Here is a 15,532-nt window from a genome sequence, read left to right as displayed (position 1 = left end):
TGAGAATGACCTCCTCAGAGTTGTGTGCACATCACAGTAAAATTGCCCAGCAGGTAATCACACATCATATTGCCTGGAGCTTTTGAAGTACACAAACAGTAATTTCAGCAGGACTTGACTGCTAAGGTTATTTTTAAGGGTTGAAAATAGTGCTTATAAGGCAATTCAGGTGAGCTGTAGGTCGAAGGGAGGAGAGATGGCCTCCGTTAGCCTGGACAGGCACACCAGTGCTGTAGAATTAGTAGCCTGAGCCTGCAGCCCTGGGTTTATGTCTTGCTCAGCTGGAGGTTTGCTGTGGGCAACTACAGCAATCTTAGCCTGGTTCTTCTGGGATTGGGCCTTTGGTGGAATCACAGCTACCGGGGACCCTCCTGTTGGACAGGAAAGCTCTGTACCTGTTGTCCTTCTAGAGTGGAATTTTCTTCGTTAAGGAAGAGTCTATGCAAACAACCTAAAATTCCAGTTAAGGCAATGTTTATAGATAGTTGGTACCCGCCCTAGCTCAGCGTCTTAGGGTTGTATCCTTACCCATCGTGGCTCAGTGCTTTCCACAGTGTCTCTTCACTGAGTTCCACAGTGCTTCAGAATGCCTCCTTCAATACTGGACTTAGATCTGGCCAGACCCCAAGCACCTTGCTCTAAGCAGACAGACCTGCCCCATCCTGTAGGCAAGGAAGCTGAAGCTCGCAGGGCAGCAGCACAGCTGAAGATGTCGTTTTAGTAGGAAAATTTACCAGCTCCTTCAGGGCCTGTCTCAGTATTTGGCTGGAGTGATGGGTCCAACTTAATACGTGTTCAAAATCTTTTAAAACTTTTTCCTCCTCAGATAACATCTTCGTGCCCAACAAGAATGGATTCTGTTGTCACTCCCAGACAAGCCTGGACAGAACTCAGATTGACCTCAGCGGTCGCATCCGCAATGGCAGCGTCTACAGTGCACACAGCACAACCTCCTTGAATACCCCTCAGCCCTACCTGCAGCCCTCCCCTATGTCTTCCAACCCCAGCATTACTGGCAGTGACGTCATGAGACCCGACTACATCCCATCCCACCGGCACAGCGCCCTGATTCCCCCATCCTACCGCCCCACCCCCGACTACGAGACTGTGATGAAGCAGCTCAACAGAGGCATGGTGCATGCAGACAGGCACAGCCACTCGCTGAGGAACCTCAACATCGGCAGTTCCTACGCATACAGCAGGCCTGACGCCTTGGTCTACAGCCAGCCCGAGATTCGGGAGCACGCACACCTTACCTCACCCCAGTCGGCCCACTACCCGTTCAACTTGAGCTACAGTTTCCACAGCCAGTCTCCGTACCCCTACCCTGCCGAGAGGCGACCTGTGGTGGGCGCTGTCAGTGTGCCTGAGCTGACCAATGTGCAGCTCCAGGCCCAGGACTACCCAGCTCCAAACATTATGAGGACACAGGTATACCGGCCACCCCCGCCATACCCTTACCCGAGGCCTGCCAACAGCACCCCGGACCTGTCCCGCCACCTCTACATCAGCAGCAGCAATCCGGACCTCATCACCCGGCGAGTCCATCACTCGGTGCAGACCTTCCAGGAGGACAGCTTGCCCGTGGCCCACTCTCTGCAGGAGGTGAGCGAGCCCCTCACCGCGGCCCGGCATGCCCACCTGCAGAAGAGGAACAGCCTTGAAATGGCGGGGCTCACGCATGGTTTCGAAGGCCTGAGGCTCAAGGAGAGGACCATGTCCGCCTCCGCAGCAGACGTGGCCCCGCGGACCTTCTCAGCAGGCTCGCAGTCCAGCGTCTTCTCCGACAGAATGAAGCACGAGGAGACCGGGGAGGCTGGCAGATACAGCCACAAGAAGTCCCTTTCGGATGCCACCATGCTGATACACAGCAGTGAGGAGGAGGAGGACTTAGAAGAGGACAGCGGCAGAGCACGTGCCGTCTCGGCTGGGTCCGAGCCCCGCCTCACTGCCGCTTACTCCCAGGAGCAACAGCTGAGCTACCCCTGCGCTTCGGCCACGCCGCTCGCTGGCCCTCTCCACATTCTTGAGCCCAAGTCCCACGTTACGGAGCCTGAGAAGAGGACGAAGGACATCAGCCCTGTCCACCTGGTTGTGGAGACCCATCGGCCCCGAAGAGATGGGCTGCTGACCCCCTCCATGTCCGAGTCTGACCTCACGACCTCAGGGAGGTACCGAGTTCGGAGGGACTCCCTCAAGAAAAGGCCGGTGTCCGATCTCCTCTCTGGGAAGAAGAACGTTGTGGAAGGACTTCCGCCACTAGGGGTAAGCTTGCCCGGGAGCAGAGGTGCCTCAGAGGTGGAGGACAGGCCTCCTAATCTGTGCTTCATTTCAACTTCTAATTCCCCATCTCCTCTTCCCTCAGTACCAATAGTTTTCAGTTTTTTACCTTTTCTGTTAACTGTTGGCCCCTGCCCCAGCTCTGATTTTTGCCCTATTTGGGATGCACAAGTTTATGTGGAAACTGCACTGATGAGGATGGTCGTGGTTTTGCTAGAGGTAAGTTGGGTGCAGAGAGAAGGCCTGTGAAAGGGGATGGAAGGAGTCTCCGAGTCAGCTTAGTAATGTGCTGAGGAAGAGCGGGACAGTTCATTTCTCCAGTCAACATTGCTTTGCTAGCTACCCTTTAAGATACTGTGGGTGACAAGGCACCCCAGAACTGCATTTCTTCAGAGTTTTCAAGTGGAGACAGCAGGTCCTTACCTTTTACGTAGTTGCCAAGAATGGACCCAGCTTGACTATCCAGCCATGACCTCTCTGGGCGGGGTAGTGACTCTGGACTTGGGAAAGTAGCGAGTGAGCTGAGCACTCAAGAAAGCCCTTGTAGACATGGTGGCTGTTCTCTAGGGGAAGCACTTCCCACGCGTTTAAAACAAAATGCAAGAGAGCAGCGAGTGCTGTTTTCTGTAGCTGTCCGTTTCAGAACGTTTACCACGTGCAAAGATTTCGTCTTTGCTGTGCCCAGCGTATAATGAGCCCATTGTCATAGCCTGTTGCACAGATAAAGGAGAAGCTGACTGGAAAATATGAAGTAACGTTTCCAAGGTCATACAACCAGTGAGTGACTGACCTGGCATTTCCAGCTTATTTATCCCTATAACCACAGTGTACTGCGTCCAGGTATCCCGTATGAACTATTTCACTGAGTAGCAATTGCCCAAGGAAGCCTGGCTACTCTGCACGGAGTCTCTTCTGAGTCCCCAGCCTCTGACTAAGCACTTGTGGCTCTGTTTGTTAAGTGCGCCTACTCGGAGTCACCACGTTGCACTGCCCTGTTATGGCCCTCACCAAGTTGTCCCATGCCCTGCACTGGACCCAAGTCTAAGTGACCTTGGGCAAACTATATATTCACTCCCTGACCCAGTTTTCTCACTTGTAAATGCATTCATTTGACGCTTTGTGCCGCGGCAGCCGAAGTTCTCCTCTGCCATCTCTTGTTAGACTTCACCCAGAGACTGAGGAGGAATCATGTGTACTTTTAGACTAGTGTGAGGGCCTCAAAGAGATGCAGTCCCCCCGGCAGGCCGGACTCAAAGATCATAATGCTTATGGGCGACCAGTACTCACAGAAAGCACAGCTTCAGAAAGGGCACAGATTTACGGGGGGTTTTGATGAGCTAAGGATGGAATTTTAATGTACGAAGGCCAGTGCTCTAGTCGGCCGTGGTGGAAGCTACAGGCTGAGTAGTATCTGGGCAGAGACAGATTGGGGCTATCCTTAGTCACTACCGAGTCCCCAAGCCGTCCTTGGGGTCTTAGTGCAGTAACAGCTGCCGCTGTTGTGCCCAACAGGACTCCTCCCAGTGACCTTTGCACTGAGCATAGTCCCCTCTGATTTTCTAACTTCCTATGAGTTGAAGAGACCAAACCCCTCAACCTCCCCCCATCCCCCTGGACCTCTTCAAGGTAACACAGCTTGCCCATTATCCTCTATAATTGTTCAACAAATATAAAGAATTAAGAGAAGCTTAGTGTATTTTGAATGGCATCTGGCAGGCTTGGCTTACACTGAGGCCTTTGATCAAGTTGCTTCTCTTTTAAGATACACATTTTCTCTCTCATCTTTCAAGACTTTTTGGTAAAGTTGTATAATTTGACCAATTTTTTGGCCCTTTCTTGTCTGCACAGGGATTTTACCTACTTGATGATATGTGTGTTAGAGAGTTCATCAGTGGACAGGACCCTTCATGCACCGTACCGTGGTTTCTGTGACCCAGGACAGTCATCTCCTTTCTGTCCATTTGTCAGTTTAAGTCCCACGGCGATTAGGCATGGGAAACCACCTTCTGAAGCAAATGCTTCAGTGTAACTAATTTTAACAGAGAATTTGTTTATATTGTGTTGACACTGATTCCTTTATTAAAAAAAAAAAGGGCAGCTGATGACTTTGGGCAAACTATATATTCATCCATGACCCAGTTTTCTCATTTGTAAATGAGGTGACCTCAGAGAGTTCGTGGGGACTAACATAACCCTTCAAAACACCAAAGGTGCTTGGTCAGCATTGACTCCTGACCGCGTTGTCACCTAAAGGTTAGTTTCCCAACTTCCCAAGGGTTAAGGAGGTCGCTCCCGCTGCTGGAGCCGCTGCCCCCTTCATGGCGACATTACAACAGGCGCGAACGTGAGGTAAAGGTAAAGAAGCAGCGAGTAAGTTCCCCATTTCAGAGTTCCCCACCCAGAGCCTCCACCTCCAGGGACTTGATTGTTATCTCTAAGGCAGACTGGTTTGGGTGCTCACACATCTGCATAAAGATTGGCTTGCTGACACATCCTTTTATGCTCAGGCAGTGTGGTTTTCACCTAAGAAGCCCTGAGACTTTGCTCGGAAAACCGTGGGCCTGGTAAGGGATCATCACAGCTGGCCTTGAACCACCTTGACCTGGCTTGTCAGTGTGGGGTGTTTGCATTTCAGGCAGAGATAAACTAGAGTCAGCTAATACTGGCTAGCAGGATCTGTGAGGTTTTAGGAATACTGGGAGCCGTATGATACCCTTGGGCGATTGGGAAGTGTCTGAGCCATGAACTTGGCCGTGAAGACAGAACGTCTCCTCTTGGAAGCCAGTTGTTAAACACTGCAGCACAGCACTGTTGTCTGCACAGCTAGATTCAGGGCGTGTTAGTCTTTGTGTCTTTCCATGTCGTGCCTCCCCACTGTCTTTTTCTATTTTTCTGTTTAGGGAAGACTTCCCTGAACGAACGATGTTAGTTACTTTCACGCTGAGCTTTAACCCAGGATTCTGTCCATTCTAAGTCTGAATTGCCTTATGTGGGAAGCTCACAGGCAATATGCACTATGACTTAAAAATATCCTAGGGGCTGGAGAGATGGCCCATTGAGTTAAAGACTGCTTGCTGTGCGACCAGAGGGACCTGAGTTCAAATCCCTAGCATCCACGTGAAAGCTAGTCCTGGTTGCGGCCGCCTGCAATGCCAGCGTTGTGTGGTAGAGATAGGTGGATCCTAGTAGGTTGGTGAGAAAGACCTTGTCTGGAGGAGTAAGGCAGAGAGTGGAAGAGAAGACACGGATGCCCTATTCTAGCCTCTGCTTACACACACAGCAGCACACACGTTCTCCAGTAACAGTAATCTTACTGCATTTTCTTTCTCACCAAAATGTCTTTTCTCTTTGTTTCTTTCTATGATTTTGATTTTGAGGGTCGTGGCCTTTTAGGCTGATAGAGCTGGAGTAAGCTGGTTTCTTGACAAGAACCGAGAAAGCAGTCCTTCGAGTCCTGGGACTCTTTGTAACTCTACAGAATGTTAGAGGAGACTAGGTCTCAGGTTCACCTGCCACAGAGAGGGAAGTCGTGAGGCTTGAAAACTTTGGCAACCCCCTGTCTTTGTAGGGCAGCATTCCACCGATGCTCCCCTTCCAACCTGGCTTTCTGATGGAGATGTCAGCTGTGTTTATTTCTTGGTACAGAAATGGGGTTGTTCAGCTGCCTGAACAACAGTGGCGCATGCCTGAAATCTTAGCAGGTGGATTGTGAGTTCAAGGTCAGCCTGGTCTACAAAGTGAGTCCAGGACAGCCAAGACTACACAGAAAAACCCTGTCTTGAAAAAACAAAAATCAAACAAACAAAAGATGTGGTTGTTGTGGTTCTTAGAGACCTGGGTCACATGGTTCTTCAAGGCTGTAGAGCGTAATATATGAAAGCAGTTTTTATTTCTTCCTTCCCCACGCCCCCAGAATGATATAATTTTTTGTTGTTTGTTCTAAAACATGGTGGTTGCATGCATTTTATCCCAGCACTCAGGAGGCAGAGACCAGTGCGTGGTTATCTGTGAGTTTGAAACCAGTCTGGTATGTGTAGAGAATTACAGGCCAGCCAAGGCTACACAGTGAGATCCTGTCTCAAACAAGAAAAGGGCTATCGCAACCTACCGATACCCTGTTTGGTGAGGACTGGGGCAGAGTTTTGGTGTCACGTTTGGAAGCTGGGTAGCTCTGTGAGAATGCTGCCTCCTACAGCCTCACCTTTCATTGCAACAGAGCCCTGTAACCAGCTGGAGTCCACGCCTTCTAATCGGAGCCCTGGCCTTGAAAGGAATGTCTCCTTCCTAAGGCCTGTTTAGCAGCCCTGTGGGAAGGAGTGGAGCCTCTTGTTGGTTGCTGGCAGGGCGAGAGCTCTGCCTCTGTCTGCTCTTCAAGCCATTGACGTGTCTTTTGAAAGGGTTGTGTCCCCGTACATTTTCAATGCGCGTGTAAATATTTTCTTACAGGGAATGAAAAAGACTCGAGCAGACGCAAAGAAAATCGGTCCCCTCAAGCTGGCTGCCCTCAATGGACTCTCCCTGTCCCGACTGCCCCTGCCTGATGAAGGAAAGGAAGTATCCACCAGAGCAACGAATGATGAGAGGGTGAGTGTGTGCTGGGGGCCAGCTTCCTGCTTCCTGGGAGCGAGCATGAAGGCAACTCCAGAGTGCCCTGGTGCAGTTTTGGCCAATTTTTTTCTGAACTAATTTAATGGTCATAAATGAATGTTAGGGAATATGGCCATCCGCGTCACAGCTGGAAGGAGTGCGTGGCTTCACTCTCTTAAAGCATTTCAGGCTCCAGTGTTGATTAAGTTTTTTGCTTCTAAAAGTTCTTGACTGTTTTATTTCCTCAGAGTAAGATGTGTATAAGGATACATAGAAAAGAGAGCAGACATACTGAAAATTCATCTTGTTTCTAAATTAAAATTAAATACTGAATTAAATACAAAATTCTTTGTGAGATTTTATTGTTTTAAATTAGGACAGATGCTCATTTCCTCACAGCGCCACCTGAAGGTGGCTCCCAAGGCCGCCGCCTTCTCCTCCTCCTCCTCCTCCTCCTCCTCCTCCTCCCCTTCCCTCCTCCTGCCCAGAGTGCTGGGTTCCAGGTCTGCTCCTGGTTTGCTTTCAGCATCTTATGTACATTTGTTACAAGTCAGAGCACTTGAGCGCAGATTCTGGACCTGATTATCCTATTCTAGGCGAATTCTGTTTCTTATAGATCACAAGTCGGACCATAGGTTTAGGCCTCAAGTTAGCAAACGGCCTAAGGCCAGCTTTCAACTTCAAACTGAATTCCACATTTATACCTGCCAACAATGTTATGCGTCTTGTTCTAATATTCGTGACTTGTAAAAATTTCGGTTTGGTTTCTTGTAGAACTTTTCATAACAGCTGTGATATGTGACTGTTTATGCACCATACAAATCCTCTTTCATAGTGTAAGATTCTGGAACAGCGCTTAGAGCAAGGAATGGTCTTCACTGAGTACGAACGGATTCTTAAAAAGCGGCTAGTGGATGGGGAGTGCACCACAGCCCGGCTCCCTGAAAACGCAGAACGGAATCGATTCCAAGATGTGCTTCCCTACGATGACGCCAGGGTGGAGCTGGTTCCGACCAAGGAGAACAACACAGGCTACATCAACGCATCACACATTAAGGTGAGACCAGCATCTCGGGGAGCAGCGGCCCTGCAGTCTGGGGCTGACTCGTAGGAGTGGTAAGATTTACATTGGGTTCTGCACTGGGAAAACATCCCGTGTTGAGTCATTGTGACAGTTTTGGTATAAGCTGGAGAATCCAGAGTCAGCCAAAGTCACATCCACTCCCTCCATGTGCTGGCCTTTCTGCACCCACACTGTAGCCAGGACTTAGAGCATCTCATTTATCTTGAATCTGAAGACTCTTAGAGCCTGTCAAGTCTCTGAGGAGCTGTTGAACCTGACCCACTCTTTTCCCCCCATCACACAGCAGTGTGCATTGTATGTATTGAATGTGCCTGGTTTGCTTTTCATGTCCTCCCTTTTCCCAGCGCTGGTGATGAAACCCAGGTCTTTGTGCTGGGTGGACACTGGAGCACTGAGCTGCGTCCCAGCCCTGGCCTGGGACTTTGGAGGATGCTCGCACAAGCTTTTGCTTATAAGGACGCCATCTGTTCTCTTTGTCTGTCTTGTGATCATCTAGTGTCACTTGCTCTTTAAGAAGCGCTCCCCAGAAGAATCTGGGCAATGTTACCCTTGCTACAGTGGGAGGAGGCAGCGCAGAGCACTGGGCTAATGCCAGCTAGCTGGGCTTCTCTATGGTGGAGAGAATGCCCTTACAGTGAATGAGTTGTGTCCGTGGTCAGGTGCATTTTTCTTTCCTAGTTTTCTTCAGTTTGCAAGTCATAGTTGATAGCAGCCTGACTGAGGGATTTCTAAAGGCTTGGCAGATGTGTGCTGCTTAGTGTATTTATTTATTTTGGTTTTGGTATTTTTGAGACAGGGTCTTGCTACATCTCCTTGGCTGGCCTGGAACTCTATAAATAGACAGTGCAGCCTCAAAATCAGAGACCAGCCTGCCTCTGCATTCCAGGTGCTGGGATTAAAGGCATGCTTAATGGTTTTGAGGAATCAATGGGTATAGTGCCTTGCTTCTTATATAGGTATCATGTATTTAGAAACATACATATCTTTGGAATAACCCATCTAGTCTTTTACAACTGGATGGGAAAATGGAAAGACATTGTGTTTTTTTTTTTTTTTAGTAGTGGTGTTTCAGAATCTTCAGTGTCAACTTGAGCAGTCACAGAAAGAATCAGGCAGGTTGGGTCAGCTCACAGAACTCTCAGCAACTGTGGGACCTCCATTTATTTAACCAACTGCCATGATAACCTGTGCCCACCACATGCTGCTGCTGAAAGGGACCCCAGTGAGAGGGCTCAGAGCATGTACTGATGGCTGGCTGCCTTGGAGGAGGGTATGAGGAACAGGGCGTGACACAGGCCTTCACATTTAATGGGTACTCAGAAATGGTGGCCACCAGTTACCAGCAAAACATAGTTTAACCCAGGTTTCTTGGCTGTAAATCCAGTAACTCCTTGCTATGTTAGCACCGGGGCCATTAAAGTGTGAGTGGGAACTTGGACCTAAGGAGAGTGATCTTGACTTAGTTCAAGATGGAGACCATTCTAAATTGAAGACACTTTTTTTTTTCTCTCTCTCTCATAGAAATCTGGCATTAGATTAGGCTTTGACTTCCTTGCTGATACTTTTCCAAGCATATTTAATATTTCATCATGGCAAATTGTCCTGTGATGTTGGTATTACCACTGCAACAAGTGAGCTGTTTATTAGGACTCATTGTGTGCTGGACATCGTACACACTGCCTCTGTCTTCACAACCCTATACCCTGGGCGACTATTTTGTAGATAAAAGCTGACATTGAGAGGTGAGCAGATTGCTCCCAGTCCTGTAGATGTCACATGGTACATATGTTTATAAAGATGTCAGCAGTTACAATTGTCTTAATGAGAGAAAGGTTAAGACAGAAATCTGTCCCGACTCTGCTCAATAGCCCCGTCAGTTTTCAGTGTTACCGCAGACATATAAACATCTATGCATTCATATTCCACGCACATACACTAAGCTTTTAACTTGTTCTGATTTTAGGTCTCTGTCAGTGGAATTGAATGGGATTATATTGCCACACAGGGACCGTTACAAAATACCTGCCAGGACTTTTGGCAGATGGTGTGGGAACAGGGAATCGCAATTATAGCAATGGTGACGGCGGAGGAGGTGAGTGTTCATCCCTCTCAGTTGATTTTTCTGTGTCTCCAAAGAACTGTTGACCATTAGAGCAAACAGGAGGTGACATTGTGGCCTGGTAAAGGCTTGTGTGAAGGTCACCCCAGGCCAGGGCCTGTGCTGCTGCTGAAAAACGCTTGTCTTTACCAGGAGGGTGGCCGGGAGAAGAGCTTCCGGTATTGGCCAAGGCTTGGTTCAAGGCACAACACTGTCACCTATGGAAGGTTTAAGATCACGACTCGGTTCCGCACAGACTCTGGCTGCTATGCCACTACAGGTTTGAAGATGAAGCACCTTCTCACAGGGCAGGAGAGGACAGTTTGGCATCTCCAGTACACAGACTGGCCTGAGCATGGCTGTCCTGAAGACCTCAAGGGATTTTTATGTAAGTGTCTGTTTATAGGCAGCTTCCTTTGTCTTAGGTTTCTAAAATAGTGCCTCTCTGCTGTTTCATGGAGTTTTGTTTGTTTTAAAACAACGTGTTTGAGGAGGCTTAATAGAAGATGGATTTGTAGTTGTGCATTTGTGTGCGTGTGTGTATGTGGGTGTGCATGTTTCCATGTGACACATCACGCGTAGAGGTCAGAGTGCGGCTTGGGGAAGTTTGTTTTTTTTTCCCACAATGTTGTGTCCGGGGATCGCGTCTTGGCAAGTGCCCTTACCCACACTGCCATTTTGCCAGTGCAAGAAGGCATTCTCAAGAGAGGGCTAGTCTTGAGCGGAGAGCCACAGCCGGCTCGTGTGTCTCCGTCATCTAGCTTTGGCTGAGGCAGTGATGTGCGTGCAGGCAGCGTCAGGCCGGCCCTGGTATCTCGGCGTCAGTGCTCCTCATCTGCAGTCGTCTCAGTGGAGGGAAGATGGTTGTTGGTTGATGAGGACTTCTGTGTCTCACAGCATACCTTGAGGAGATCCAGTCTGTTCGGCGGCACACGGACAGTACAAGTGAGCCCAGAAGCCCCAACCCCCCACTGTTGGTGCACTGCAGTGCTGGTGTGGGGAGAACGGGTGTTGTCATTTTGTCAGAGATCATGATCGCCTGTCTGGAACACAACGAGGTGAGGAGTTCTGCTCAGCTCCGTGCTCTTGGTGGGCAGAGGGAGGGCTAGGGGGAGAGGGGCACGGTGGCCCCAGTATCTTCCTGAACACATTTCCTACGACTGTAGTGGACCACAAGATAGATGGTAAGTGTTTTAAAAGATTCTGTCTTAGAGGTTTCAGCTCCGACTTTTCAGTAAAGACTGAGATGTCCTGTAATACGGAAGGCTGTTTACTTTTGTCTCATCTAGTGTTTTTCCAGTGTGAGCTGAGTGCTTTGTTTTGTTTTGTTTTGTTTTCTGTAACAGCATTAGTGCTTCCAGCACGATTGGTGCTGGCCAGCAGTCTGTGCGGGAAATGTTGCCCTGATCCTAGCAGCGCCTAGCATACTGTGTTTGCGTTGAATCTTAGAATCTGATGAGGTTTCATTTATACGTAATTGATTTACCAGTCAGTATGCTGCAGCTAGGGAGTGTTGAAGATATATATAATACTCATGGGCATTTTATTTGTAGCTAAAACAAATAAGATCTTAGGTTATCACAGAAGACTCTCATGTAGACAGAGGGTTGTGTGTCTCCTGGCAGACTTCTGTGAGGACGGCAGCCTCTGCCGTGTGTTTCCCCTAGGAGTGTTTTCTCATCACGGTTTCTCTCCCTCAGGTGCTGGACATCCCCAGAGTGCTGGACATGCTGAGACAACAGAGAATGATGCTGGTGCAGACGCTCGGCCAGTACACATTTGTGTACAGAGTCCTCATTCAGTTCCTCAAAAGTTCCAGGCTCATTTAGGCTCCCACGCTTTTTATGGGGACCCAGAAGTATTTACAGCTTAAAAAGGAAAAGGAAAGAAAGAGAAGAAGCACAGTCCACACTGTGTCCCACGTGGCCCCTGTGGAGATCCTGAGCAGGAAGTGCGGGCCGAGGAGCTGAAGAAGTGTGCTAAGCACTCAGCCGCGGTGGGGTGTGGGGCAAGCCGAAGAAGGCAGGCTGGGTGCCCCGGCCTCAGCTGCCCAGACCGCAGCACTTGCACACACTCTGGAGACAGCCCTCTGTCTTACTGAAGCTGTGCTGGGCAGTTTTGGCAATCATTAAGGTGCACAGACTCCTATCGTAAGCGTGTTTTTCATAATGTAATTTTATGACTAAATAGGGCTTCTCTCTCTCTTTTTAGCTAGAGGCAGAACTTTTCTGTGGGGCGTCCACAGACTCAGTGGTTATTAAGAAACTGTATTTAAAACCATTGTTAGCTTTTGTTTAAGAAGAAAAACCATGGGGGAATTAAGTGGTTTATTTACCAAATCCAAACTAAAGAAAATCTTAAAAGTGTTATTTTGAAACATAGAAAGCATTTTTATATTTAGAATGTTTTTTAAAAGTTCTATATATTTGTACCTTCTATATTTTCCAAATAAGAGCTCAATTTGTTATGATACTAAGTCAGTTAATGTAAAGTTGGGGATAAAGACACATTATTTAAAAATCAAAGAATCAGATTCACTATTTTTTCAGTATTATTAATAAGCATAAATGAGTGATTTTATTGATTGAAAAAGAACAATTGCATAGGATGGTTTTAAGCACTTTTTGGTTGAAAATGGGTTTAATATATGTGGCTTTATATTTTAAACAACTGTGGACACTATTTCGAAGAGAAGGGCTATGGGTATGTAAGCTGGCTAGGGCGAGAGTAAGTGCCTGCGGTGGTCTCGCAAGATGGCTGGGTCGTTACACACATGCAGTATTATCTGTACTCACACTGAGAGCTGGGATGCAGAGTGGGGGCTTGGGGGCTTGGGATGGATGCTTAGAGGGCTTCTCCGCACAAGAAATGCGAGGGTCCCCATTGCCGAGGACTTGCTTTGTTTCTTAGGGTTCTTCCTGTATTTCTGTTCCCCACAAACAAGTTGAGGTTTACATTATCATTAGAGAAGCCTTCAAGAGGCTTTGTTTGCTTTAGGTTGAAAGGAAGAAATAGTTAACAGGAGGCTCCTTCCCCCAAACCACCAGATTTATGGGGCCACCAGAAATTGCTGTTGTTTTCTGGGGGTACTGAAATTTAGCACCTTCATCCTGTCCCCACGGAAAGGCAGTTCTAGGTACTTGTCCCCCTCTTCCATGCCATTTGGGCACATCCTTCTGGTCAGAACCAGCTCAGGTTTGAAGGGGGGAATGTTGCTCTTGGCCCAGGCTGAGTTCGGCTTGTGAAATGTGGAGGACAAGCTGGCACCTTTAGCTGCAGTGTGTCCTGTTGTCCGTCTGTCCCTAATCCTACCCCTGTGGCTGCTGCTTCCTAGTGTAGGTGTTTTAGAGTTTCAGATCTAGGATTAGCTCCCAGAATGGCAGTGTTCTGCATCATTCTGATTTGGCTGTGGTGAGCATTGCCTTCCATGACAAGTGTGTGCCAGCTAAGCACAACAGACTCAGGTAGACGTGCTTGCGAGGATGGGGCTTGTGTGGTGTATTTTCCATCTCACGCCATATGAAGGACAGGATATTTTCTGAAGCTTTTTCTTCCAATGGTACGTTGTTTGAAGATGCTTTCTTATCACACTTAACCATTTGGAAATATCCCACTGACAAGAACATATTGTAAAACAAAACTTTAATTAAAGAGTAATATATGGCATGTTTGTGTTCCCGTTGCAGTACTTTGATAAGTGAATTCTTTCAGGGCAAAGTGATACTGTTTAAATCTGTCCCTCTTCAATGTTGCATGCGTGACATCACTTCTACGGAACATTAATGTCAAACTTCATTACAGCTAGCACACGAGAAGTTTTGAGTGAAAACAACTACATTATTGCATTTTGGAATTTTCAAGGGCCAATTCAAAATTAGGATTTAAATGTTTGCCGTGCCTGAGTTGAGAATGTTACTGGTCTGTCTGCCAAGTTTTATGCAATACTGCATGTATCACTAAGGCTTTTAGCTCCTTGATTGATTCCTTAGTATTGGTTTCATATCAAAATTATCAAATTGTACATTTCTACGTTAACTTTGGTATTTCTGGCATCAGCTCTCCTGATGGCTGGGGCTTTTGCTGAGGTTTTGAGTTTTGAGCCTGCGAAGCACACTTCTTAAGAGTGTAAGCTGAATGTTAAGTTACAGTCAGTTATCCCCCCCCCCCCCCAGGAGCTCCTATGTGAAGCATTCAAGAAAGTCCTAGAATTTAACATTGAAAACTTTTGGGAAGGATTAAAACAGATGTGCTCCTGTGGAAACTTCCAGAAAGAGAGATGTCTACCTAGGAACCTGGGAGAGGAGGACAGGGTTCTGACACAGGACTGTGTGATAACATCAGGGCAAATTCATTTCGGAGAGGCAGACATACGAATACAGTGTAAGAAAACTGACAACATAACTGTGATCATATATAGTAAGCCGGAGGTCTGCTGCAAACAGGAAAACAAATTACTATTTTAAATCTTTTCATTCTTTTCTTGCACAGTAAGGAAAGAAGTAATTGTTCTAATACACACACACACAAATATATACACACATGCACATATATAATTTTAAGGCAGTCTCACTATATAGCCTGTGATGGCCTGGAACTCACTATGTAGACCAGGCTGTCCTTGAATTCCTTCAGATCTGCCTGCCTCTGCCTCCTGAGTGCTGGGAATTAGGCTTTTACCACCAAGTTTGATTGAAATTATGCTTTTAAAGGAAACTCTCTTGAGTATAAATTTAGTACATGAAACATGCTAAAATGATCTTTTTACTTGAAATTCATTTTAAAAAACCAAACTAAAGAGTGACATCTGGGGGGGGTGCTTTTCTTAAATGAAGTTTAAATTCCTCAGAGCAGAGCCCTAGTTCTAGGACCTACTAATTGTGTACAGGAAAGGGAGGTGTAAAATCCAAAGTCTGCAAGTTTGGCTTGGATAGAGCATTTCAGAGAACAACTCAAAGGTTCTTTGGTTGTTCAAGAGGCATCATCTTCTGGGTATCTGTCAGCTCTTAAATAAATACAATCTGACAGACCACTGCATGTAAATGAGAGAATCACATTTACTTTTTCAAATGTTGCAGTATGTGTGTTCCTTTGGTTTGTCCCCCCAGAGCCACAGGGGAGGGGTGGGCTGTTTGTGTGAAAGGTAGAAAGAGGTAACCAAATCTCACGTTGTGTCCTCTGAGAACATGTAGAATGACTGTTCTCCCTGCTGCACCCTGGTGGGGAGATTGAAGAATGGGTTCTCCCTGCTTTGCTAGGGAGTGGGGACTAAGATTCATAGTTGAAGCCAGATTTCCTGGAAGTGATTATCTTAGCATTTTCTGCAGAAAGCTGGGTGGTGGTAAGGTGCCAGATGGGTGGCTGAGGGATGAGGCAAGCATGAATGCTGCCTGGGAAGGTGGCTGCGAGGTAGGGTGAAAGGGTGAGTTGGCAAAGTATTCTACCTTTGCCGTTGTACTTACCTACCACACCCTTCCTGGTAAGGT

The 15,532-nt window shown here is 47.5% G+C and overlaps 1 protein-coding gene across 3 annotated transcripts in view; it reads left to right on the top strand.

Annotated features, from left to right (window-relative positions):
• The window catches only part of Ptpn21 (protein tyrosine phosphatase non-receptor type 21), a 58,986-nt gene extending 45,271 nt beyond the window's left edge, over positions 1-13,715 (top strand). For all 3 annotated transcript variants that reach the window (XM_021663981.2, XM_021663980.2, XM_021663982.2), the window contains exons 13-19: positions 827-2,265; positions 6,727-6,864; positions 7,703-7,924; positions 9,915-10,043; positions 10,203-10,437; positions 10,947-11,107; positions 11,750-13,715. In XM_021663981.2, coding sequence (XP_021519656.1) covers positions 827-2,265; positions 6,727-6,864; positions 7,703-7,924; positions 9,915-10,043; positions 10,203-10,437; positions 10,947-11,107; positions 11,750-11,878 — 2,453 coding nt within the window. In that variant the 3' untranslated portion in view covers positions 11,879-13,715. The remainder of the gene's footprint in view (positions 1-826; positions 2,266-6,726; positions 6,865-7,702; positions 7,925-9,914; positions 10,044-10,202; positions 10,438-10,946; positions 11,108-11,749) is intronic.
• The last annotated feature ends 1,817 nt before the right edge of the window (positions 13,716-15,532 follow it).

Source organism: Meriones unguiculatus, chromosome 7 (assembly GCF_030254825.1).
Source record: "Meriones unguiculatus strain TT.TT164.6M chromosome 7, Bangor_MerUng_6.1, whole genome shotgun sequence".
In the NCBI taxonomy this organism is placed as follows: Eukaryota; Metazoa; Chordata; class Mammalia; order Rodentia; family Muridae; genus Meriones; species Meriones unguiculatus.
The sequence above is the reverse complement of the archived record's forward strand: the minus strand, read 5'-3'. Positions and strand labels throughout refer to the sequence as shown.